The sequence below is a fragment of the Melospiza melodia genome, chromosome 1 (genome assembly GCF_035770615.1).
Source record: "Melospiza melodia melodia isolate bMelMel2 chromosome 1, bMelMel2.pri, whole genome shotgun sequence".
Classification (NCBI taxonomy): Eukaryota; Metazoa; Chordata; class Aves; order Passeriformes; family Passerellidae; genus Melospiza; species Melospiza melodia.
In genome coordinates, this window is record NC_086194.1 from 88103411 (window position 1) to 88128461 (window position 25051).

The 25051-nt window shown below is 44.1% G+C and overlaps 1 protein-coding gene across 4 annotated transcripts in view; it reads right to left on the minus strand.

Annotated features, from left to right (window-relative positions):
* Nucleotides 1–23719, minus strand: part of DSP (desmoplakin) — a 51332-nt gene extending 27613 nt beyond the window's left edge. For 3 of the 4 annotated variants that reach the window (XM_063161036.1, XM_063161027.1, XM_063161009.1), the window contains exons 1-3: nt 11123–11349; nt 2081–2183; nt 259–407 (exon numbers count right to left, since the gene is read on the minus strand). In XM_063161036.1, the coding sequence (XP_063017106.1) occupies nt 259–407; nt 2081–2183; nt 11123–11334 (464 nt within the window). In that variant the 5' untranslated portion in view covers nt 11335–11349. Of the gene's footprint in view, nt 1–258; nt 408–2080; nt 2184–11122; nt 11350–23592 lie in introns of those variants that run through there. The other variant, XM_063161018.1, reaches the window with a different exon arrangement.
* Nucleotides 23720–25051: the final 1332 nt, after the last annotated feature.

Genomic DNA, 25051 nt, shown 5'->3' on the forward strand with positions numbered 1-25051 from the left:
ACTATTCAAAACAAAGTGTTGAAAGCAAAGACTGTGGAAAAAATATTCGGATTAAGATTTCATGGAGACAACTAAGGGGTCAATTTCTATCAGAAATATGTTACTGCAAGACCCTTCTCCATGTTAATGTGACCAAACAGATTTAGTTGCACCTTACTGATTTCTATTACATCCTGCAACACCAAGGAAGGTGAGCACTTGAGGCACCACAAACTTTTATCAGTCACATTCCCGACCCCAACCCTTCCCTGACAATACCTTTTCTGATACATGTCACAGGGCTGGCCCATCTGCCTCATCTCTCTAATCAGCCCATCCAGGATGTCCATTTGGTCATTTGCCTGTGCAAAACAGTCTTCCAGATCCCTGTTCCCTCTAAGTGGGACGCCATCCCCATATTTCAATTCCTAATGAAAAAAACAGATGGGAGATTAATTTAAATATTCATCATCTAAGCCTCCTTTGTTTGTCTTAAAAAAGGTGTTGTGAAGACTGGGGGTTTTTTTAGGAAGCATGATAAGTTTCAGCTGCCAGGTCTCTGACTGCCAGTTTTAACTGGCAGAAGGTTGATGATCCACAGTCACTGAAAAGCGCTTATTAAAATAAAATATGGAAGAAAATTATTAAAATGTAGCTATCAAACAAAACTTTCCATAAAGAGCAGCAGATCTTGATGTTTATTTCAGTGGAACTAAGGCTTCACATGATGTGCTAAGTTCTTAAGACATCGTGCTTTTGTGTTCAGAAGATGAGAAGGAAACACTGTCTTAGTAGGAGAGAGTAGATATTGCTCCTGATTTTCCACAAGGTTCCCTGAGGTTCTAAGACCTCCCCTCCTGCAAAAACACAAGCAGGACAGTCTGCCTGCATCCAGCTCCATGACTTATCACATTTGCATCCCACCTTATCACTCAAAGTCTAGGCAAATTCTCCATGCACCCTCTCAGTGCAGTTGGACCAACATGGCCATGGTGTTCCAACCAGGGAGATGTGGCTCTTTGACCTCACTGCACACTGACACAGCCATGCTGAGCAAAGCACAATACAGCTGTGACCTGATTTTCCAAATAAAATATTATGGACCTCATTGCTCTGTCCCTTAGAAAGAAAAGAAAGAAACAAAGCAGGCAATGCATGTTGTGGCACCAAGCTGGAAGTAAACATCTCTTTCTTTCAACTTCACTGGAATAATATTAACCCTGAACAAAAGGCAGTATTTACTCTGGCATTGATTTTTGTATAAACATGCTCACACGTCCTGTATCTCTGAAAAGGAAATGAACTCCTAACCACAGAGTTCATTTCTGAAAGAATTTTCTGTCCACAGAGGGTCCAAAAGTGTGCATTAAATCACTTCTACTGCCAGGACTGTTGAAGTGTTTCACATCTCAGTGGCCTCAGCAGCAGGATGCACTCACCACCCTGCACCTCCTCTGCTTCAGCAGGAACAGAGGACACCCCATGTTTGCCAGGAGTGAATTTAGCATCAGTGAATAACCCGCCCCCAGGCACTCGGGGTTTGTACCAGAGTAGCATACTGCAGAGGTTATGTGTATGCATTTGAGCTGAAACAGCCAGGAAAACTTTAGTCTGGTTTCATTTACTTCTTTGGGAATTATCTGGAAGAATAAAATGAAGGTAATGAAGGTATTTCCTAAGGTGAGTCAGGTTCATTATGGCTCTGAAAACAATGGCAATATTCTACAGAACACACTAAGAGAGTGTAAGTAGTCATTAATAACAGATGTGAGCACTGACAGTGGTCCTGATCTAAAACTGAAAAATAAGATGCAGTAGAATCTGTTTGAGGGTGGGTTTGTTGGTTTGTTGTTTTTATTTTTAATCAAGAAGACCCCTTTCATTAACCAGATGCATTTCAATTGTTTTTACTGAACAGTGTACAGAGGGAAGAAAGTGACCTAAGAAGGAGGTATGTCATCCCACTCCCTGTTGCCTCACACAAACAGCTGACAGGGGAGAAAGGAGAGGAAGAAGCAGAGCCTGTGAGTCCAGATAACAGCACAGAATATGTATGTAATATTCATAATCAGTTTGGATAAGGAGAACAAGAAGCACTCACGGGCTGTACTATGAGCTCAGCTCGCGTCAGGCAATCCGAACAGTTTTGCAAAAGCTCCTGGATGGTGTTCTGGCGTCTGGACATGGTACAGGTCCCATTCTGACTGTTGTGGGGGAGAAGAAGATGATGAAGTAAATACAGAACAATTGCACGTTTTGAAGAAATACAAGAAACACAAATTCAGAACACTTAAGAGAAGTTACACAGAATAATCCACCTCATATAGGTTCACAGAGACACACACACTTCAACTGCACTGGGAAATTTTAATGACAGTTCCATGATGGCAGAGCCACTTTAGAGTCCTGCAACAGCAGGCACAGACTGACTTTCCCACAGGACAGAGTAGAATGTGGAAACTGGCATGCCATAAAGGAGAACGTTTTTCTTCCAGCACAGGTATTTGCTGCTTTGGTAGACAAAACTTTGGCAGCATTACAGCGAGAATGAATTATTCACAATCTTTGTTAAAGTCAATACATTAGAGCATAGCCTTTGTGTGATGTAATTGTTCATGTTATCACACCAGCCATCAAATGTCAGGGCACACAAGGAAAGCAGGATCCTCAGCTAGGCAAGCACGGGAGCACACAAGTCCATACAAGTGTAAGAAGGGCCCTTTTATCAGCAGAAATGCACAAAGCTAGTGAAGTGTCTTGGGAATTAATTGCAAGATACACAAGCCACTGCAAAAAGAGATGTAGAACCCAGAGTCAGAGGACATGCTTTCTTACAAATACATAAAGTGTGAGTTTGGAGTCTCCAAGTAAAACTCCAAAACTAAACACATTAGTGAGGGGAAGAACAAGTCAAGTAATGGGGTCTTCATTGCTGTCTTGCACATAATCTACTGCATTCATACTGCCAGAATGTGAATTTGCCAGCATTTAGGATTCAGCCATCAAAGTGAGCCGCTGTAGTTAAATGGAGATGAGGTGTTCAAGTGAGGAACCATTCTTTGGTGATGGGATCAGACCTCCCAAACAAGCCCAGGCGGCTCCTAAACCCAAACACTTGCCAGTGAAACTAAAACAAACCTAACTAACAGACAGTGAGAGCTAAGGTGTTTCTAAGCCTTGCCTGGTTTTCTAACTCCTGTGCTCACAGTGGGTAACCCTTTCCATTACAAATCACTGAAGAGACATTCCTTACAACACTAATGCCAACAAGAGCACCAGTGTGAACCTGTCCAACTCGGAGCCAGCAGGCAATCTGGATTCAACGGAAATCTTTCCACTGACTTGAACAGACTCTGACCATCCTTCACAAAAGGAATTGTGACAATGAAATAGCAGAACTGTCCTAGGCAAAATTACTGGAGTAGTGAGAAACATTTAATATTTTTATGAGCTCTTCTGCAGCATGAGCTTTTGATGCACCAGCAGCCTGCCATCCTCCTATCAGCTCATCTGGAACAAACAGAAAAGTTTTGAGCAACTTTTCAGCAACTTCACCCATACCAGGGAACAGACCCTCAGAGGTGCAGAGACAAAACTGCAGAGTCACTGGGTGACATGAAACAAGCTGTACACATGCAGCCCCCAGCTGGTGCTGTGACCCCTTGGCTGCACAAACTCTGCTCCCCACTGTGCTATGCACCCCTGTGTGTCTTGGAAACTGCTTAAAGAAAACAATAATGGAAAATAACGTACGGGTCTGATTTTGTGCCAGGCTTTGTGTCAGCTTCCTTTTCTAAATCATTCCTTCTCCTTAGGCATCACTGCTGTATTTAGATATAGAAATATCTGACTGCATCTGAAATTTACATTTAATTACACCCACAATTATTCTCATGAATGAAACGTAATAAAAAAGAGAGAGGAACATTCCAAGCAATTTTCTCTTTTTAGAACACTGGAAGAGTTTTTTTCTTGAATCACTTTTTCCATCATGTTCTGGCAGCTACAAATGCTGGATATCCATTGAAGTCAAATAAAGTATAGAAGGTGACCAGATTTATACTGTAACCAGTCAGTCTATCTCCGCTGGCTTCAGGATAACTTCGCTGAACTCAAAGACATTACTCCACCATGACAAGAGGTCTAAACAACAGCTATTATAGTTAACAGGGTAAGAAATTGTGAAAAAAAAGCTATTTTCAAATAAATCAAACTATTAAATTAAAATACAAACAAGTAGAAATACAAGTATTTTGTGTTCATTCTAATGATGTTTGAATGCCACATCCGTAATTATTGCCCAAATAATTTAAAAAATTGAAAACCTGAAGATAGCTAAATATAGATGCACAAAACTGTTTCAAAGGCAGGAGCAGAAGCCTTGAAATGAGAGGCTTAAGTACACCCTATCTAGGTCTTCAAATAGAGTAACAACAAGTTACTTGTTTACAGTTCATAGGGACCTTCACAAGAAGAAAGCAGTACATATTAACGGCTCTCCAATCCAGCAGATAAAGATAGAACCAAAATAGTGGCAGAAGCTGGAGCCATACAAATTGAAAACAGAAAAGAGCACACTGTATTATTAATGCTTTCTTTGTTGTTAAAAATCTAACCAGTTTTGCCAGTGAAAAAACAGAAGTAAATCCCATGATAATGATAAAAAGGTCATGGCCTGTTAGAGGCATTTGCTTTCAAATCTGTCAGAAGACCAGAGCTACATGGAGTAATCAGAAGCATAGGAGCTGATGTTTGATGCCATAGCTCCACCAAGCCAACAGAAATCAAGAATTTCAAATCTGAAGGGGATTTAGCACTACAAACACGCCCAAGGGCATAAATCAATCTCTGAACTTTAAAAATAAAAATACTTGGTGAGACAACACCTTAACAGGCATATACTGATGTTGATACATCAGATGGCACTAGCACAGTCCCACAGGGACACATCTTCAATACTTTTCACCCTTGTGACAGGAAGGTACTCCATTAGAAGTTTCAAAGTCCTTCAGTGTAATCTACCTCTTAATGAAGCCAACAGGCCTTTAATGGGGACGAGCAGATCAAAGCAGAAACTCCAGTTCAGAGTAATAAGACAACCAACCTTGAGGCAGTAGGAAACAGACAGCCAAAGTAAAACCATATCCAGCACAGAAAATACTGGACCAAAGAAACTGAGGCAAGCCCAGAACATGCTGGACAGGCAAGAACAAAGCTGGATTTTTAAAATAAAAACATGTAACCTACATGTTACATAAAAATATATTTATGTCCCTTAGAAAAATGTAGGATACCAACAATCCTCAGAAAACACAGATTAAGTGGGTTACATTACATGGTATTTTGTCAATGTCTCTCTCGTTTTGTTTGATTTTGTTTACATGAAACTGAATGAATTTAGAGTAATGTTTGGTCATTTAAACACCTACTGCTGCTATGACAATTCAATTTAACTCTGGCAGCATCTAAACCTCACACCTATGAATAGAATCCTGTTGTATCCAACACTGTGGGCACACCATGCAGTGAAAATATGGGCAGATTTTTCATTTGTTTTACTGCACCCCTGCAAATGCAGCATATGTTATCAACCATTCCAGCAGAACTGGCAAGAACTGGAAGCTGGTCTTTTAGAAGGACTCACAACAAAAGAGTGCAGGGTCTATCACTAATAAATATATACATTTGCAATAGCCTGACTATTTGCTGTGCTGCTTTGGTTTTGTAAACCCTGCAGAACAGTGCTGAGGGAAACAGACTGGACTGCTTCTGACCTTAGCTACGTATTTGTCCCTACAACTCACTTTAGACCATGGCACTTATTTGGAAGGCAACTCATGAATTTCAAAAAGGTCCTACTAAGCAGAGTTCTTCATTAAAATAATTTTAATAGTCATTAACTATTAAAGGAACAAAGGAAAATAAAAGGGGATAGTGCCTTTGTTTTAAAATTATGAAAACACTTCAAAACACAGATGAATTGCTTTTACTTGGGATGTTGAAACGGCCTGTTGCTCTCCACTGTCAGGAGAGCCCTAGGAAAGGCATAGCATCTCCCGGTCGTCATTGTGTACAGGAGCCACCCTTTTCAGTGCATGTCAAGGCAGAACTCATTGCTCCCTTGCTATTCCACCCTCCTGCTCTCCCTGAGAAATGAGAGGACAGCCCAACCCCTGCTGCCACTGGGATTTGGGCAGGATAGCAGCTCAGCCAACGCCTCCCTGCTGAAAAATATCCCAACTGAGCTAAATCCAGCCATTACTGTTGAATCCCCAGTATCTGAACTGGGATTTGTGTTTAACTGATGAGCAGTACCCATGATCCTTACAAGACCCCCAGCTCTACTGAAACAAGAAAGAACTACTCCTGCTTTTCCTTTAAAAGGGACTGAGAAACGTGTTCAAGGCCATATGATGAGTTATGAGCATAGAGACAGACATGTCAGCAGTGCCCACCTCCCCAGAACACAGCAGGGCTGGGTACTGCTGGCACCAATTTATTCAAGCAGTCAAAAAATTATCCTAAGGGATGTGTTTTGAATACACCAAATACCTTCTCTAAAATACCTTCAGCTTGCACCCTCACAGCCCACTGTGGGAGCTGATATCACTGCAGAACCCAAGAGGCAAGGAAACCAGCTACCTTCTGCTTTCTCATTTGCCTCCTGCAAGACCTGCAGAGCCCAGCACAAACACCTCCACTGTGGGGGCTGCTCCGGTGTCTGCCTTTGCTACTGCACATCCAGAGGCTGCTGGGCTATCCAGAGTGTGATACAGAAGCAGGGCAAAGGAGACACAGAAACACATCCAGCAATTCTGAGGAGCCTTCCCACAGCTTCACAAATCCCTAAGCTTTGGGAGGTTGCACAAAGAGGTTGCTCTTGTCCTGAAGATACTATTTAAAATTAATTAGAATACTCGTTGTTAAATTTTCCAGGCCCTCCACAAAACTTCCAGCCCTTTAAAAATTCAAAGCTTTTTAGTTTTTTTTATTCATTCAAAAAATGGAGGAAGCTTTAGAAGAAAGTCTTTTAGCAGATCCAGAATATTGAATGGTTCCTATAATTCAACAAGAGCAAAAAAAATGTGCTTCTTTTTCCTCACACTTCCCATCCCCCTCCACACAAACCTGTTTGAACAAGCAAAAGATTCATAAAGGGATTACCTGGTATGCCCAGGGTAGGCAAGTCAGAAGAAAAACCTGACCTGGAATCTGCATTCCCAGCACAGAGCCTGCACATACCACCGCCCATCTGCCACCACCTGCCAGCTGGGTGTGTGTGTGTGCTGGAAAATGCAACGGCACAAAGGTGGTGAATCACGACATCCATAAGAAAATAACCAGGAGTTGAAATGCTGCAGTCCAGCTTTCTCCCTCCTGCCTCAAAGGAGGTGAATACAAACTGTCAAATCATCAAGAGTTCTCCCCGTACGTCTCTGCTCTAACTAGAACCAGTTTTGGCACACCACAGCCTCACCAAACTAGTCTCATCTGCCAAGTATGCACATAGACTAGGGCTTCCATGATGGCTGGAAACCTCAAAAGACCTCTGCAACTGGCACAATCAGGTTCTAAATACCATTTAAAATGTGCAAAAATCTACTAGTCACTAGAGAATTATTGAATTGTTAGGACCCCCGAGGCTTAGTGCCTTTGCAGCGCGCAGGGTTTCACAAGGGATCGTGCCACACCTGCTCACAGCAAGTCCTCATGCATTTTCCCAGCGGTATGAATCACCAGGAGCGACAGAACGGTTCCCAAGGGCCGTGCCTGCCCGATGGAGCAGGCTGCTCACACGCTGCCTCTCCCACCTGGGACAGGGAGGTGCCAAACGCCGGCTCCAGCCCGGACCATGGAAACACACCTCTGCTGCTCCACAGGCAGCAAAGCCCCTTCTCCTGACAAGAGGCTCTCACACCTGCACGTCCCTGCAGAACAGAGACCTGGGAAAGGCTCAGCCTGGGTCTCCTCTCACGGCGAGGCAGCATTTCCCTGCCAGCCTGAGCGCGGCGCAGGCTCCGCGGCAGGGCAGGTGTTCCATAGCAGGGCAGGTGTTCCATGTTCCACAGCAATATTCAGACACATTTCTCCCTCCCTCCCTCCCTGCCTCCCGCGCCGTCTGAGCAGCTCGGAGGGAAAGCTACCACGCCAGATCTACCACCACTCAGCTCAGCCAGGACTCCACAGATCCTTGCGAGGCTGATGGAAAAGGCAAAAGTGTGGCTTTGAGTCGGTTTTCTCCACATTTACTTTGTTTCTTGGCTCCTCAAAGTAATGCCAGGGCAGGGCTGGTAATTGTCTAACTCCTTTTCTAAGCACAGAAGTTACATTAATCCTTAAGTAGAACTGTGTAAATTAATTTATGTTCATAAATTCAGTGACCGTGAATCCTAGGCTATTTTTCCCCCCTAATCTCAGCAATGACAAATAAAACTGCACAGCTTTGCATTTTTTTCTTTTCTCTCATGGTTTATCAGATCTTCTATCTCCATAGCAAAGACATTGATAAATATTTGACTGATGAATTGGCAGTTTAGCAGCGTGTGAGTCACTGTCAAGCTGAGTATCTGTACTCCGGGCCAAGCTCATCCAAGTTCCCAAGCCAGAAGAAACAGGGAATGTTGTAAAAGCACCTTGCTGAGCCCTAAGGGTAGGGAGCGTCCCATATTGCTCTGTGAGTAATGTAATGCTCAGCACAGACTTGTTTGGCAGAATACGCCCCAAAACTTACAAGACTGGACCCTAACTTGAATCCTGCTGCATTTAAAAATTAGGGTAGAGTGATCTTCCCCATGGAAAAAAGAAGCCTTCGTTTTCTGAGTTCAGTAGATGTCACTAAACTTTGACACTGAATATGTCAGGCTAAATGTAGTCAATAAAACCAGTTCAATAATGATGGCCCTGGTCCCAATAGCACAACATGCAGAGCATTTAGTGGATTTTCTGCACACAAACACGTACAAAATCTGGCAAAACTGCTTTTTTCATTAACTGACAATAAACCACTTGTTTTGAGACACATTTTAACGTGTATCAGCCCTGCTTAAAAATAAACCTATGCAACTCAGTAAGGTGGCAAACACACATACTCTGTTGCAAAAAAAATATTTGAAGTATTCGGGATGGTCAGATTTTTGCACATAAAACAATAAGTAAATGCTTTTCTTTAATTATTTTTTTTTGTCATCTCAATAATAACTGTCTTTAGTTCCTCTCAGAAATCTCACAATAAAGTGAACAGGAACTTTCATTGCAATCTCCTTGCCAGACATACCTCCCCAGAAAGGAGATATGAATGTAATGTTATAAAAAGCAAATTAAAGAGTGTTGATATAAGGTTGTTAACCTCTCAATCAGGTCTGTCCTTTCCACCCTTGCTACACCACCACTGAATGCTACGGAAAGAAGAGCCTAACAAACTACAGACAGGCTTAAAATATGTAACTGTAACCAAAGAACGCTAAATTCAAGGAAAGCACTTCTCCTCCAGTGAAAGTTGGGAGTGATATGGAAATCACCCTGCTGAATCCAAATAGAGTTGCAACAGTGAAAAGTGAGGGAAAAGAGAACTGCTGGGATGCAACATGCGCTGCCATTCATTTTTCATGGCTGTCTCTTGTAAATAGGTAAAGGTAAGTAAAGGTAAATCTTGTAAAGGTATTTGCAATGAAGCATGACCAGCAAAACAAATCCTCACACAGGCAGCGCAGAAATGGCATTTTGGAGTCCTAGTGTGTGCACTCACCAGTGCTACAGTACTGTATTGTTCTTATTCCATAGCAATAAATAGATATTACCATACTGCTGTATTGGTAACTGGATGTGTTCTAGCTGCAACTCATTGTAACTAACTTACCTATGCACACAACAAACTGAAAGTCAAACAAAGAACTAAAACTAAGAACTGGGCAAAGTAATAAAAAATCCATAGAATGCAAGAATTTCATTCATTCAGTGGTCCTCTAGCAACTGGTTTGACTCACATAAGCTGAACGCTCTGTGCTCTCTAGGATAACCCTAATTCTCTATGGCCACTTATGGATCTGCTTAATTTTAAAAAGCCTGCCTTTTCTCATCTGCTGTTTATTTTCTATGTATGTTTAATTCCCACCCTTTTGCAATCTAATTATGTACTATCCATAAAATTAGGGCTTAAATTCTAATACAGCATACATGACAGGGCTTCTGCATCAATTTCTGAGTCACTGGCATCCATAATGAGACCAACAGACTTAATACAGCCATTCCACATGCACAGACCAGTCATCACCAGCTGTGCTCTGTGATGGTGCTGTACCATACATCAGCACTGCTTCCTTCAGTGACTCTAACTGCTGCCTGCTTTTCAGTCCTGTGAACTCCCCGACAAGGAGACAAATGGAGAAGTCTTCATGATTACTGCACTCTGCAGAAAGTCCTTGTCAGACTTGATGTGCCCAGATTGCTGCATCCATGAGAACAGGCATTCTCCAAGCCAGGATTCACAGCTGGCACCCTGCCTACAATATCTTGACTGTTCTCACAGCACCAGGGCAAGCAGAAGGTTAAAAAGGTAAGAGGCAAGGAGAGCAGACCGATGTTGCTTGTCATTTATCTCTGCCCCTCTGCCACCAAATGTTAGGGATGGCTCCATAAAAGATCATGACTTAAACTCCCAGGCCTCGCACAAGCTAGAAACAAACTCAAAAATTAACAAGAGGACATTTCCCACTACTTAAAATGGTTTTATAGCCCTAGTTATGCAACTAGTTGGGGAAGGCAGAGCCTGGGTGTACGGGGTACAAAGCAATTCACTTGAGTTCAGCTTGTTTTGCGTCACTGAGCAAAGCAGGGGTTTATCAGCACAGAACAGTTGGGTCAATAGAGCCAGCACCGACCCATTTACAGCCCTCAGTGCAAACGGGAGACATCGCTGCTTTTAGTCCTGCTACTCTCTTCAAGGAGAGTCACCACTAGAAGTATTTTTTTTTACAAGTTCTTCGCTTGCATTTAAAAGCCTTTTAGAGAAGTTAAGACGCCTCAGGGAGGAACAGCAAAAGGAAACTTGCGAGCTCGCACATCTAGGGAATCCCACCGCGAGCGGGCTCACGGCAGCTGTCCAGGGCGGCCCCGAGGGAGCGGGACCGGCAGGACCCGCACCTACCCGTATCCATCGGAGGCGTAGTCCCCCCCGTAGGTCTTCTGGTAGTAGTAGGTCTTGTGGGAGGTGTGCGTGTGGGTGCCGCCGCCGCCGCCGCCGCCGCCGCCGCCCCCGACATGGGAGCTCATCTCGTAGCGCAGGTCGGTGCCGGACTCGGCCCGGGCCATGCGGCCCAGCGTGTTGATGCGCGGGTGGGAGCCGCCGTTGATGCTCATGGCGGCGGGCGAGCGGCAAAGCGACGGGGACACCGAGCCGCACCCGACGGCACGAAAAGCATTCACGGCCGGCAGCGCCCGCCGCCGAGCCGCCGCTCCCTCGCGGTGCGCCGGGGAAGGGCCGGGGAAGGGCCGGGAGGCGGCGGTGCGGCGGCCCGCAGGTGAGGCAGGGCAGGAGCGCGGAGCGGAGCCGGGCGGGCGGCGAGGGCTGCTGGCGGCGGCGGCAAGAGCAGAGGTCCCGTCCCGTCCCCTCCCCGCCGGCGGAGGAAAGGCGAGGCCACACCTTTCCGCGGTGGTTTTAAGCGGCGCTCCTGGGCGTGGGGCCGCGCCTCTCCTGCGCCTCCTCGGCGGCCGCCCCGGGCTCGGCCGCGGCCCCGGCCCCCGCCCCGCCGCGCTGCCGCTCCCCGGTGGCCGCCCGGCCTCTGTCACCGCCGCACCGGTGTTCGCGGCACCTCTCCCGGTGCGTGTGCCGCCCTCAGGAGTCGCCAGCCGAGGTTGGAGTCCGCTGGAAACTCCCGACCTGTGTCTGCCCTGTGTCTGCGGGCTGGGCTCCGAAGCCGCGGAGCACGGAGCGGCTGGTCCGAGGGCTGGGAGCGCTGCGGGGAGGATGGACAGGGCCAGGGTGCCCTCGACGCCGAACACCTCCGTGCCTCTCCGGAAAGAACCCGGCGCCTGAGCAAGGCAGCGCTGGGTAAATCGGCACCATTCCGTCGAGAATGGGTCTGCTCCACTGGCAGCTGCCCTCTGCCCTGCGCAGCACAGGGTGTTGATACACGTCGGGAAAACGATGTGTGTGTTTCATCAATTCCAAAATACACAGGGTCCCACATTCAGGAGGGCTTTGGGCACTCCAAGCCCAGAGCATTTCTGAAAATGGGCTGAAATTTGTGCCCCAGTGCATGAAATATTGGACTGGTGCTATGCTCTGACTGCATTTGTTCTGAGAAAGAAGATATGGAGAAACAGGCATTTAAACTTGTCTTTTCTCCTCAGATTTTCTTGATTCCTGCCTTCCAGTGCTGTGAAAGTTGTGTTTAACTTTCAAATAGGCCGTATCTTAGGAGACAAAGTCATTTTAACACATCCATGCCGGTACAGGGTGTTGGCAAAGGCATTTGCTGTGAGATGCCCAGAGGGGCCTTTGCTGCCAGGCAGTGACCATCGGATTAGTCTCAAGTCTCAACTGAGCACCAATTCTTAGCTAGTTTCAGTGGCACTGCCTCAGCTGGTCTGGCCACTTGTCCATGGTGTTGGAAAATGAAGATGGCCAGTTTTTAAGAAGCAGCAGTCACTCATGAATAACTGTGCCAGGCTTTTCTGAAGTTCTCCTGAGGCTTCCATCCCATGTGCAGTACCTGAGCCAGCCGTATCACCCACCTGATGCTCTGTGACAGCAACCTGCTGGAACATTTTAAAATTTGTGTAGCAGCCCATACCAGGCATAAATTCTTGAACCTGTTTCTGTCTTTTCTGCACTCCTCATTTTCCTGCTATTTTAAACCCAAGTGATAGGTCATGGGACAGTAAGTAAGAACTAGATAAACCTATCAAAGGACAAGACTTCCGAAACTATTCAAGAGAAAACCGAACTTGTGCAGTTTTCCCGAGCACCACTGAAACTGCTGGAGGTCTGTGGGAGCACCATGGCACAGGGCACATGAGAACCTGCCCTGCTGCTGGAGGTGATGGGCAAAGTGTGGCACAGAGGAGCCATAAGAGCTCCTCCAAGCAAACGTGGGGTTGCTTGGTCCTGAAGAGCATCCTGGTGGCACTGCCTGGAGCTGTAAAGAGCGCTACAAAGAGGCAGAATGCAAGATGGCTTATTATATGTGAAGTCATGCAGGGACTTTTATATTGTAATATATATGCTGTATTATATGTAACATGAATCACTGCATATGAGTGAATATATATATATATATGTATACAGGCATACTTATATATTTGGGTATATATGTGGATTTGGGATGCTGTTTTGAATACAGATTACATCTGCACGATTGGATAGTTTGACATTACATTTCAAAGCAGTAAGGGAGCAGAATACAAAATGAGGATGAGTAAGAAAAACAAATATAGAGGCTTAATGCTGTAAAGAAGGAAGGAAAAAAGTAGAAAACAGACGTGGAATAGGCAGGAAATGCCAAATGAGGGAAACTTGAACTTTGTGCTTTGACACTCCAGTCCAAACTTTTTGAAACGTAAATACAGAATTAGTACCACAAATATACATAAAAGTCAAATTTTTGCATGGTGGTATATCAAGCCAGGCATTTGTATTCAGCCATACAAACATGAAACTTTTTTTTTTTTTCCCAGCAAGCCCCTTTGAAAGCGGTCCATTTATATTTATGCACAGTTAGGGATCCAAAAGTATTACACTGACTTGAGGTTCTTGCTGAGTTTTAGCACCACCTCCCATCAGCCCCACCCTTCAGCTTGGGCTAGTGTGCCAGCTCAGTGAGACACACCATTATCTGTGATGGAGGCAGCGTGTGTGAGATACACCCAGAGGCCTGGATGAGTCACTGCTACCTGGACACGCAGAAAAATCCTTAGATACATTAATAATGACTGGGTTCTGGTGGTCCCACTTGCACAATTAGCCCCACTGAAATGACAGTGAGAGGATAAGACTGAGATGATACTGTAAGCAGCACAGTTCTCCTATCTCAGATGTTTTTATAGAGAGAGAAATGAAACAAATAAATTTGCTGAAGTCGTCAATGTTTCTTGGGTGTTTACCCTAGCTGGACTCGGTTACCTTGAAGAAGTCACATAGATATTGCTTGAAATTCATCTAAATGCATGAAAATATCAGCATAACAGCTGGATGATCCCACTTAAATCTTGCTCCACTACTCCTGGAAAGGCCCAGTCCTGACGTACCTAAGGCCACATCCTAAGTTCCTTGTTTTTCTTTGGTATCAGAGAGTTTTTGAGTGCAAATGGCCAGTTAACTGCAAACTGCAGTCTCACGGTGTCCCTCCCTCATGGTGTCCCTCCCCATGGCAGCGGGATTGGAAGTCGCTGACCTTTAGAGTCCAAACCAAACCAAACCATGACTGTATGATTTTCCCTCCAGGGAAAACTACATGCAGGACTGGATAAAATGCAGTAATTTGAAGTTTATAGTTCATCTCCCTTAGCAGAGTTCTGTCTCCTAAGGTAAGGATCTGTTAAAATTGTGCAGATCTTAGGAGCCCCTCTTTCAGCAAGTTAGTCTAAAGGAGGTACAGCATTCCCCACAGGCACCTTAACCCAAGCTAGAGCTGGGGCCCATGCTGCAGCCCTGTTTCCTGGTGTGCCTCCCTTAGAATTGCAGACACCGTGAGGATATCAGTAGGCAGCAGTTCCAAAGAGGCAAAATGTCAGCAGCTGATGACTGCTTCAGTAAACAGAGGGAGTCTCCTTTATACATATTACTACTAGGCCTATCTCTTTAGTTTTAATAAAAGGCTCCTTTCCAACCCCAAATGGTGGACCCAAAAGCCCTATTTTAGGCTTAGGCTGCTGATAATGGATCTTCACTCAGGACACTACCTGAACTGAACTTAACATGCTGTGTTGGTCCCTGTCTATACCAGGGAAACCTCTGTATTTTATCTTAAGAACTGAATTCCCAGGGGCACACTGAAATTCCCCTCAATGGTTTGTTAATTCATTGCTGTTGGCAATAGTTGCCAGCCTCTCCTATTTCACGTGGCTTCTTCTGAGCTTATTTAATGGCATCCTCTCTTTAATGCCCTCCTTGCCTGGATAGAAACCAAATAAATTTAAAGTAGCTGAAACACATTGATAACCAGTGACATCTGACATTCAAAGTGCAAATCTGAATTTGACTTGGTAACTGATTTCCATTATGCTAGCTTGCAAAAAAACCAGCTCTGGCCTTCCAAACACATCAAATCATCCAGGTAAACCAGTGTGTGACACTTGTGTTCCTAACTCCTACAGCTTTGGGCAGTAAGGACAAGTTTGCACGTGCAAGCCACTAATCTGGTGATGTGCCTTTGTCAGGTGCTCGATATGCACCACCCTGCTGTGCAGGGGCTGCCTGGGAAGAGGCAGCTTGGGCTGAGTGGCAGCATCCTCAAAGTCCATGTTTGTGATGATGTGAGAGTCAGTCCTGGGCATTTCCACTTCCTCCCTTTCCTCAGGCAGAATTCTCCCCAGAAAACTCACAGTCAACACTCCAGAGTCTGAGCTGCTCTATGCACATGAAAAGAGGCTGGTGCAACTAGGAAGACCCCTGAGCAACATAAGGCATGGTCCAAAATGTCATTAATAACAAGCTGAGAGGTCTCAGACAGCTGTATCCCTGTCATGGGGAAGATATACCTTAAATGCACTCAAATGGTTTCTAATTATGGGCAGGTTTACAGGGCCCTGCAGCAAAATGCACTTTAAAATGTAGATATGCTCCACTGGATGTTTGGAGAGTTTTTGGAGGGCAGGGTACGATTGATAGAAGGTGCTCCCTGTGAGCCTGTGTCCAGTCCAGTCCAGGACTGCCTGCCAAAAGCTGTCATTCCCAGCTTCCTAAACAGCCACTGTGCTCCTTTCAGACAATCCCTGGAATAATACCACCTCCCACCCCAGTCTCTGGCAGGGTTTAAAAAAAAAGCCTTTGAATTCATCAAGAGGAATGAAGCTTAGGACTGCACAATTCCTTCTATACCATGCAAAAGTAGAGGGTGTGGTAAGGGATGTGTCAGCCTTGCCAAACCTGACTGACTACTCAGACAAAAAGTTTCAGGATGCCTCCCTCTTCAGCTCCAGGTGGAGGAGACCAGCAAGGGACATTGTTTTCCCAGCATGGTCCTACTGTGACCCACAGAGCATGCACACAATATTTCTACACAGCTCCTCATTTCATGCTGCTGCAAGTAGAGCATTCAAACAGTGACTGTACAACGTAAAATATTTAATGTTACATTATTATGGTTCCTTTAAAGTCTCACTTCACCATTCTGTTTCTTTCACCAACACCTGGTGATATTTGCTAGAGCTTGAGAAGTTAACATATCTCAAGATTCCTAAAAGTGCTGAGAGCAGTACAAAGCTATTTCTGACTAATTATTCTTCAGTATTTGGACAAAATCTTGGATCAAGCAACACCCCTTGCATGCAAAATGCATTCATTAATGAATTATTTTAATAAAATATGAACTTTTGGCAAGGTGCATCTACCCCTCGTTATTCATACAGTTTGATAATTGGTGTTAGATACTACAGAGTTTTTCAACCACACAGCACAAGGTGAGAAGTAGGACATCTCTCAAGCTCTCAAGGGATCTTTACACTGGGGCTGCTCTAATTAACACCCAGGTGTCTTCAAGCCCAAGGGGATAAGGAGCACCATGATTTTATTGACACCCATCCCTTTCTTCTGCTTGTGCATTCTTTGAAATGGAAGTGAAGGATCAAATGGGAGCCTCTACAGTTGCCTTGTAGACACCCAGGGTTCCCCCTCATTAGAGTAAATCTTCCATCAGCAAGGTTGCACATCGTAACAGATATTTGTCATCCCAACATCTCAAATAACTGGGTTATGGCACTGTCCTGAGGCACTGATAGCCTTATTAAAATGTTACCACCATAATTTAAAATACTTTGTAAGAGGGAATGCCAGATGAGAGCAGTTATAAAGGTTCCAAGCGTCTTTACCAACTTAATGGAGAAGGAAAGGGTAGAACTTTAAAAAATATTTTCATGCACATCTCCCCTATGCTGAACTTTTATGGTATATACAAGACTGTGGAGGATAATAGAGAATTGGATCTAATATATGTAAAGGAATGCAAATTAACTCACTTTGCACTAGTTTTTGCAAGCAGACCTGTCATTTCATGTTGAATTTGTGGGTCATACCACAACTGCTTTGATAACAACCAGGGAAAGTAAAGATTCATTTCTTTACTGTGCCAGAAGTTCTGCTTCTCACAGCTGAGGAGTGGAGGTGTCATCCTTAAAGGAATATTTTGTTCTCCGAAGCCCTAAGGCTACGGAGGGCAATTTATCTTCTGGTAGGATTGGAAACCTCCTTACCAAGATACCTTCTGTACAAATTCCAGATGTTATCAGAGTGTTGTGTGCTCCAGCTGTGCATGCTTGTACACCCAGCCAACAAGAGCTCACCACACCAAAGGGACCTTGCGCTACTCGGCAAAGGCAGCTTTAAGAATTGATGGGTGCAAAAAAGCCTTTTCAAATAAATAACTTCTGAAATTGACTTCAGAAAGTTTCCTAAGAGTCCTTTTTATTCTCATCATTCAACAGGGGATTTTGTTACTATCAAGTTCGCAGTACAATGAGAAAGGAAAGGAAAAAGAGGCAGCCTTCTCTCTCACACGCCCCCCTTAACTCTCTAATGACAAATTCAGATGTGAGAAGTTAAGTCAGCCTCTCTCCTCCCTCCAGCTGAGTCATGTTGAAATGGGAGCTCTTTTATTCCAGCTGTACTTTCCTCCATTATAAAAGTACAACCATTGCTAGAACTCATTCAAACCTTAAGCATTTCTCGTCAGAGGGACCAGGGGCAAGGCAGCCACTGGGGATCATGAAACATCTGTGATTTCCACAGCTTTCAAGATGTGGCGATGTAAATGCGGAAGCGTTCTCCAGTCTAGACCAAATTCCAGTGCTGCCTAAGTTTTTCTCAGACTTGCAATATTCTCCTCCTTCTCCTACTCCTCACTTATTGCTGTAGTTCTGCTGCTCAGCATTCAGGAGCTGCTGTGCTTTGCTTCTTGCCCCCAAACACCTACACGAGCCTTGTAGTTCAAATAGCAGAATCAATTGCATTTCGTTTCCTGCCTTCTCATTCTCTGCTCCATGTAATTATAAAAGTCTGATAAAGAGACCAGAGAATTAAAGTCCTAATATGATGAGATGCTAAAGAAGCTACTTTGCATCAGTGTTTTCTTCCCAGCTCTCCATCTGATTTGGATGTGTGGGTATCTGCGAAATCTTCTCTATGTAAGTAGGTCTGAGTAAGATATGTAGGAAATAAAGTTATTGTTTTATTTCTTCTTTTTCTGTTTAGATCCACTTTTGTGCAAGGGTGATTTAGCTCCCTTTAGGAAACATCAGCTGTTTCCATAAAAATGCTAATTTTTTGCATGATTAGCAGCATGAGAATCAGCAAGGCTGGCATCAATGTTGAGTTTGCATGGTCTGAGGTAGCAGAGGGGCTGCAGGGTGGCTTCTATGGGAAGCTGCCAGAAGTTTCCCCAGAACCAGTGTCAGACAGCTCCAGGACAGACCCATCATTGGCCAAGACTGAGTTAATCAGGAGTGATAGTAACACTTCTGTGATAACATATTTAAGAAGGAAAAAAAGGTTATTTCAGAAATAATTTGCAGCCAGAGAAGAGCAGAGTTAGAATAGGTGAGAGGAACAGCCTTAAAGACACCAAGGTCAGTGAAGAAGGAGCAGGAGGAGGTGTTCCAGGAGCTGAAATTCCCCTGGAGCCTGGGGTGAAGACCACAGGGAGGCAGCTGTATTTCTGCAGCTCATGGAGGACCATGGGGATGCACAGACCCACCTGTGTTTTAAAGATTTATTTTACTTCTCATTATCCTACTTTGATTTTATTGGTAATAAATTAAATTAATATTCCCAAATTGAGTCTGTTTTGCCTGTGATGGTATTTGGTGAGTCATCCTGGTCCTTATCTCAACTCAAGAACCCTTTGTTCTGTTTTCTCTCCCCTGTCCACTTGTGGAGGGGAATGATAGAATGGCTTTGGTGGGTGCCTGGCATCCAGCCAGAGTCAACTCTCTACAAACAAAATTACTTTGATGGGAAGCAAGGAAGAAAAATGATTACTTTGTGTTAACTTTCTTGGCATAGCTCTGAGCTCCTGTGCTGGCAATGAGGGATTGACAGTTTTATTTTTTCTGCATGGATTCCTAGAAAATTACCTCCAAATGGCATTGTAGGAATCCAGATCAACTCACTGTACAAATGTCTCCTATGCCTTGAGCATAGGTCTGAGTGACCTAAGTGTGCTAAAGTAGGGTTTAAAACATCTGTGAACAGATACTGTAGAACCACTCAATATGAAAGTTGTATGTATGTAATGTACTGTTTACATGATTTCCTTCAATAGAAGCAGAAATTTCACTTGCCCATGCCACTCTGCTAAGTGTAGTATGAGTTTAAATTAAGAACAAGTCCAGTCCTGCTGGTTGCATGACTGGAATGGCCTCACCTCCAGGACAGACTCTAGCCACATCCTTGAAAAAAGTCTTGTCTTCAAGAAAACAATAAAATAATGATTATGAACTGGACTGCTGTGTAGAGCACTGCTCTTTCTTGTGCTTTTGTAGCTAATGCACCTTGTTGATGCAGACAAGAACAAGAGGAAGCACAATCTGGCTCTTCTGGGAGAGGGGTGTGAGCACTCAGGGCTTGCTCCATCTTTCTGTGAGCTGGGCAAAGGGCACATGGGAAGTGGCACATGGGAAATGAGAGAGACACTGTGCCCAAGGAGAGCTCCTATGCAGAGGTTCTGGGCAGGAGGAGATCTCCTGGCAGGACTCTCATGTATATTGGACGTATTTGGCTGTGGGGTTTTGCCTGCAGAGCTCAGCAGCAGCCTGTGCTACTGCAAGGAGCTGCTTCACCTCAGCTGCAGGACCTCAGAGCTGTCCTTGTCAAATGTCATGGCGTTTAGACCTGTTGGCCCTTCCTCCAGCTGCTCTGCAGTTCTGCCCTGACACGTGTCAGTCGCTCTCCTTTGGTGAGTTTGGTGACAGCTGCAGGCCTGATGAAGGTGCACACTGTCTCCGCTTTCACATCACTGACAAAAATATTAAATTGCCCAAATGGATCCCAGAGGAATTCTGCTTATAAAAGCCTCCAGGTAGAATATGAACTCTTTAAGCTCAAAAAGCAAGGCAGTTTTTCAACCACCTACTAATCCACCTGTTCAAAACAGAATGTTCCTGACTAGATAGAAAGGTGCTCTAGGAAATCATATCTAACTAAGTTAAACTCAGGGGAGATAACAACCACTCTTCTTCCCTTATCACACAGAGCAATCAGTTTTGTCAAGCAGGGGAAATTCCCAGTCAGTATTAGGGAAAATAAGTTTACCATGAGGGTAAACACTGGAGCAGGTGCCCAGGGAGGCTAGGGAGTATCCACCCTGGAGATACTCAAAATCCAGCTGGGCAAGACCCTGAGCAACCTGCTCTACCTGGACCTACTTTGTGGAGGGGTGGGATGGGAGACCTCTAGAGGTCCTGCAAAGCCTGTGTGATCTGATGATCCAGCCTTGGTAAGTCCATGTTGACTATTCCCAATCAACACCTTCTCATTCACATAACAAAGCTTTTACATTTACCACTGTCCCTCAAAAATGTTTGCTAGCAGCATGATCCCACCACACCTACCCTGGAATGTCCCCGTTCCAAAGGACATAAATCACCTTTTTTATTATTCAGTAGCATACACACAAATTCTGACAAACTCAGTAGAGACCCTGATACTTCTGCTTTTTGGGTGGACAAAGACAAGGCTTTTCCTAGGGCATGTTTTTTTAAATTTATTTCTGGTTGCTGGATGATAGCAATTAGGAGAAGGTGGAGCTGTCAGCATTGTTGTTATAATGGTAAAATAAGGGACATAGATGTGTCCAAGTGTTAGTGATATTCACATTCAAGCATGCTAAAGCATTAGAGCTGATCATAATTTTGCCAGTAACAATAGGGAGGAAGTACTTTCCAAAATCTCCCCTGTATTTTTGCATCTCTGAGAGATGCCAAATGATCCAAAAAAATAATGAGATGAGACAACAAAACAGCTATGCTAACATTAGAAATATAACAAGCAGAAAACAATGCAAAATTCTTATGAGTAAATGGCAAACAAGCTGATTTACAGTTGAAGATTAATGTTCATTGCTCACAACAATATGTTGTAAAACCATTAGACATCATCCTTAGGACACATCCCCACTATCATTGCGGTTTGCTCCCTCCTTCACTACTGGGCCCCTGATTGTCCACACCACTTATATGTTGGTTTGCCCCCAGGCTTCTACACTGAGAAAATCAATTTTCTCCCTCCCAGAGGGCACAAAATTCCTATATCCCAGCTCCAAGGACACAAGATGCTCCACTGCCTAGGTCAGACTTTTCCTCCCGAGGCTGTCAGGGTTTGCTTCCCAAGCAGACCACGGGTGGTGTAGGCTCGCTCGCAGTCTCTCATCACACTGAGACACTCATTTTGCTCTGTTGCTTCATCTGGAGCAGATGAGCAGCTTTCTGCAGGGCTACTGGAAGGCTGCTCCAGGGGAAACTGTGGATACAGTCCTTCAGTGAAATAGTCCACTGTGGGTTTAGCAACAGATCCCCAGGAACATCAGTTCAGGTTTTGTGTATGCTGGCACTGGCTCTGTTCAGTTAAACTTGCTCTGAGCCAATTTTGTGGTAAAAAACCACCCTGTTTCATCTAGAATCCTCATGCTACTAGTAATGAGAGGAATCACCCCTGTAGTAGCAGCAGGAGTTTTCCTTAAAACCGTTTCAGATTTCAAACAAGCATTTCAGATTTCTGTCACAAAACCTGATTTCCTGTATGTTTGCTGAAGGCTGGATCCTTCATGCATGGAGATGGAGTCCTGCTATGTCTATGAGAGGTCTGTGGGATGCTCTGGCTTAAGATAATACCTATTATATATACAGTATTGCATGCAGAGCTACTTTTAAATAAACACACAAAAAGTCAGACCTAGGGGTTTCCAAGGATTTTCATGTTCTACATTGCTATCATCTCCCTTCTAGCTTCACATGTCCTCAAGAAAATCAAGTTTTGCCTATCAAATTGACTGATGGGTGTATTCCATATACACTACCACATATGTCATACATAACAAGAATAAAAACAAATAAAAACATCCTGCTCCAGAAGAGCGACTGCAATTATTCATTCATTCATTCATTGGTCTGCATTTCCTTCCCCTTAATCCCTTTTTTCTGCAGACTTTGATGAGTTTCCACAGCTGAAAACGCTGTGCAAAATTTACACCAACACACTGAAAAATCCACTGCTGTGTGCCCTTGTTTTTGATGGGAATAGCCCATCGGGGTGCTTGTTCTGACACGCGTGATACGAGTTTTGCACCAGCAAACAAGTTTTTATCTAGCACGCAGAACTTATTCAGAAGGTATTACTTGTGCTGGGACTAGAGGCAGGAATGAGTCACATCTCTTTAATACGCATGAAGTGCCCTGCCCCAAGGAGTGCCTCTGTTTTCCTCCCTTCCCTGTCTCGCGCGCTCTCTCTCAAGCCTTAATTGTCTTGAGTTATAATGCTTTTGAGAAATCGCTCTTAAAATTATGACTCCTGTTAAAGTTAATGAGACATGAACCCCAGCCAGGAGAGCAGGGATAGTTTCATCATTGTTATTCTAGCTGAAACCAGGAGGATTCCCTGACCACAGGAAGTTCAAAGGACCAGCAGCAAAAGGAGGAGATAACCTTTGTTTCCAGAGAACACTGGCTTCACTTGGGATGCCAGTGGATTTATGACAGGAGCTTCGCTCTAATTACTGTTTGGGGTGGAGCTTCTCACAATGATAAACAATAGGGCTTCTACAGGGCTGAAGTTTGTAACAGCACCACGTATTTAGGCACAGGCATGTTGTAGCAACACGCATTCGGTGTATGTTAGAGCCTTCTGTCCCTGGAGCTGGGTATCGCCCTAAAAGAGGAGGTGTTGCCCCATGTGACCCATTTGGGGGAAAATATATGCTTCACTGAAGTCGCATTATTTTAACAAGCAAAATGTAGTCAACTTTACAAATTTACAAAGCCAGAAGACACTTGAATCTGTGACATTTAAGAGAAAAAGGGACCTTAATGTAGACACATTTATCTATATAAAAATAAAGTCAAAGCAAACTAATAACCTAAACCTGCAACAGGACAACAATTATTGTGTACTCAAAAACACCCTGTGGCAGAATTCCCATTGACTTTATTGACTAAATTCTCACCCCACAGATTTTTCTTAAGCTGCTTCAAACATGAAATTAATTTCAAAGTCCTTTCAAAGATGAATAATGCTCTTATTTTTTGAGCACCAATGGCGTATTTAATGATTTATAAACAGAATGTTCCAGCATTCATACTGCAGAGCCTTTGCCCAGAGGTCAGCAAAGTCTAAGTAAAATACAGCTAGAACAGACTCAGAACAGCATAACAGCTACCTAATATAAACATTGATCATATATGCAGACTTACAAATGTGGAGGTGGATGGAGAAACATTTCGGATGCCGCTGTTTAAAGGGTTCATGCATATACAGATGGTTTTGGAAAAAGAGAGGAAGGTCATATGACTCTGTGTCAGGATGAAAGCCAGTTCTGTTAGAAGGCACCAAGCTGGGCTCTGTAAACACGTGTGGTCGAGTATGGGCTATGGTCTGGAGGGAATCTGGAGCAGCCTGAGAGCAAGATAAGGGAGGAATGTGTGAGCAGATACAGAGACAGGGGTCAGGAAGGGCACCGCTTGGGAAAGCAAGAGGCTCCAAACTCAGTGCAGAGAGACAGGAAAACCTGGAGAGAGGGGGCGTGAGGGGGCAGCGTGGGAGGAAGGTACGTTGACTTCAGCAATAGATGCACTTAGGATAATACATGATGTGAAGCAAGGACTTACAAAAATACCATTTTTGTTTTTTTCCTGCAACTTTTAAATACCAATGATTTCTGTTGAAAGAATATATTTTGTCATTTTTTTAAGGGATTCAAGAAAAAATTTCTGTGTATGAATTGCAGGTCTTACCTCTCCAGACCTGTAGACATTATCTTTCTCTTTAATACTCCAAGAAGAAGGCTGGTCACTTCTTGCAGAAAAGAGCAACACAACATATTTCTGCATACAATATACATGTTTTCCATGAATGTTATAATTTTTTTTTAGCAGAGGGCAGCTTGGCCCTGTATTAAGGATTTACTTCAGTAAAATTGTGGTACAGAGTGAGCCTCAGCAACAAAACCTTGAAAGGCAACATGGAGATTCAGGAGCAATGCAAGCATGGTAGGCACAGGGCTCAAAGTGGACTTTATTGCTGCTTGAAAGCCAGCAAGTTTACAGAGATCCAGGATCTCATGGCTCCCACAGCCTGCAAAATGCAGCTTGTTCCTCCAGCACAAGAGAGAGCGGAAATTCATCCAGCTATGGACTGCCAGCCCTGCAACTGCAGGAATCTCAGTTTGTTTCAGGTAAAGGGTATTTTTTCCACACCTTCTTCTCACCTGTGAATGACCTCAGACACCGTCAGAAGGTCAGCAAACCACTACCTTGCAGGAAAACAGCAAACACAATAAATAGGTGGATATGCCAGCACAAGATGGTTGAAGGAGATGTAACAGAGACCATGTTCTAAGTATGCTCTATCCTGCATGCACCCATAGCTTAAAACAGTGGGCTACCTTTCAGAGAGATTAAATTTTTAAACCAGAAGGAATTGGTTTGATAATATAATTGGTCCCTGGCATAGGGCAAACTATGCTATCTCACCTTGTAAATCTAATCTTTTATCATAACCTACATTTTGTGGCTGAGTTAAAGCATAACTTTTGGAAAGATAGGCAATTCCACTTTTACTTCGGATGACCGGATGTTTGGTGGTTAAGGGCTTCAAGAGGGAAAAATATTCTTCAAAGGATCATTTTGGATCACAGGTCTATGAAGCTGGCAG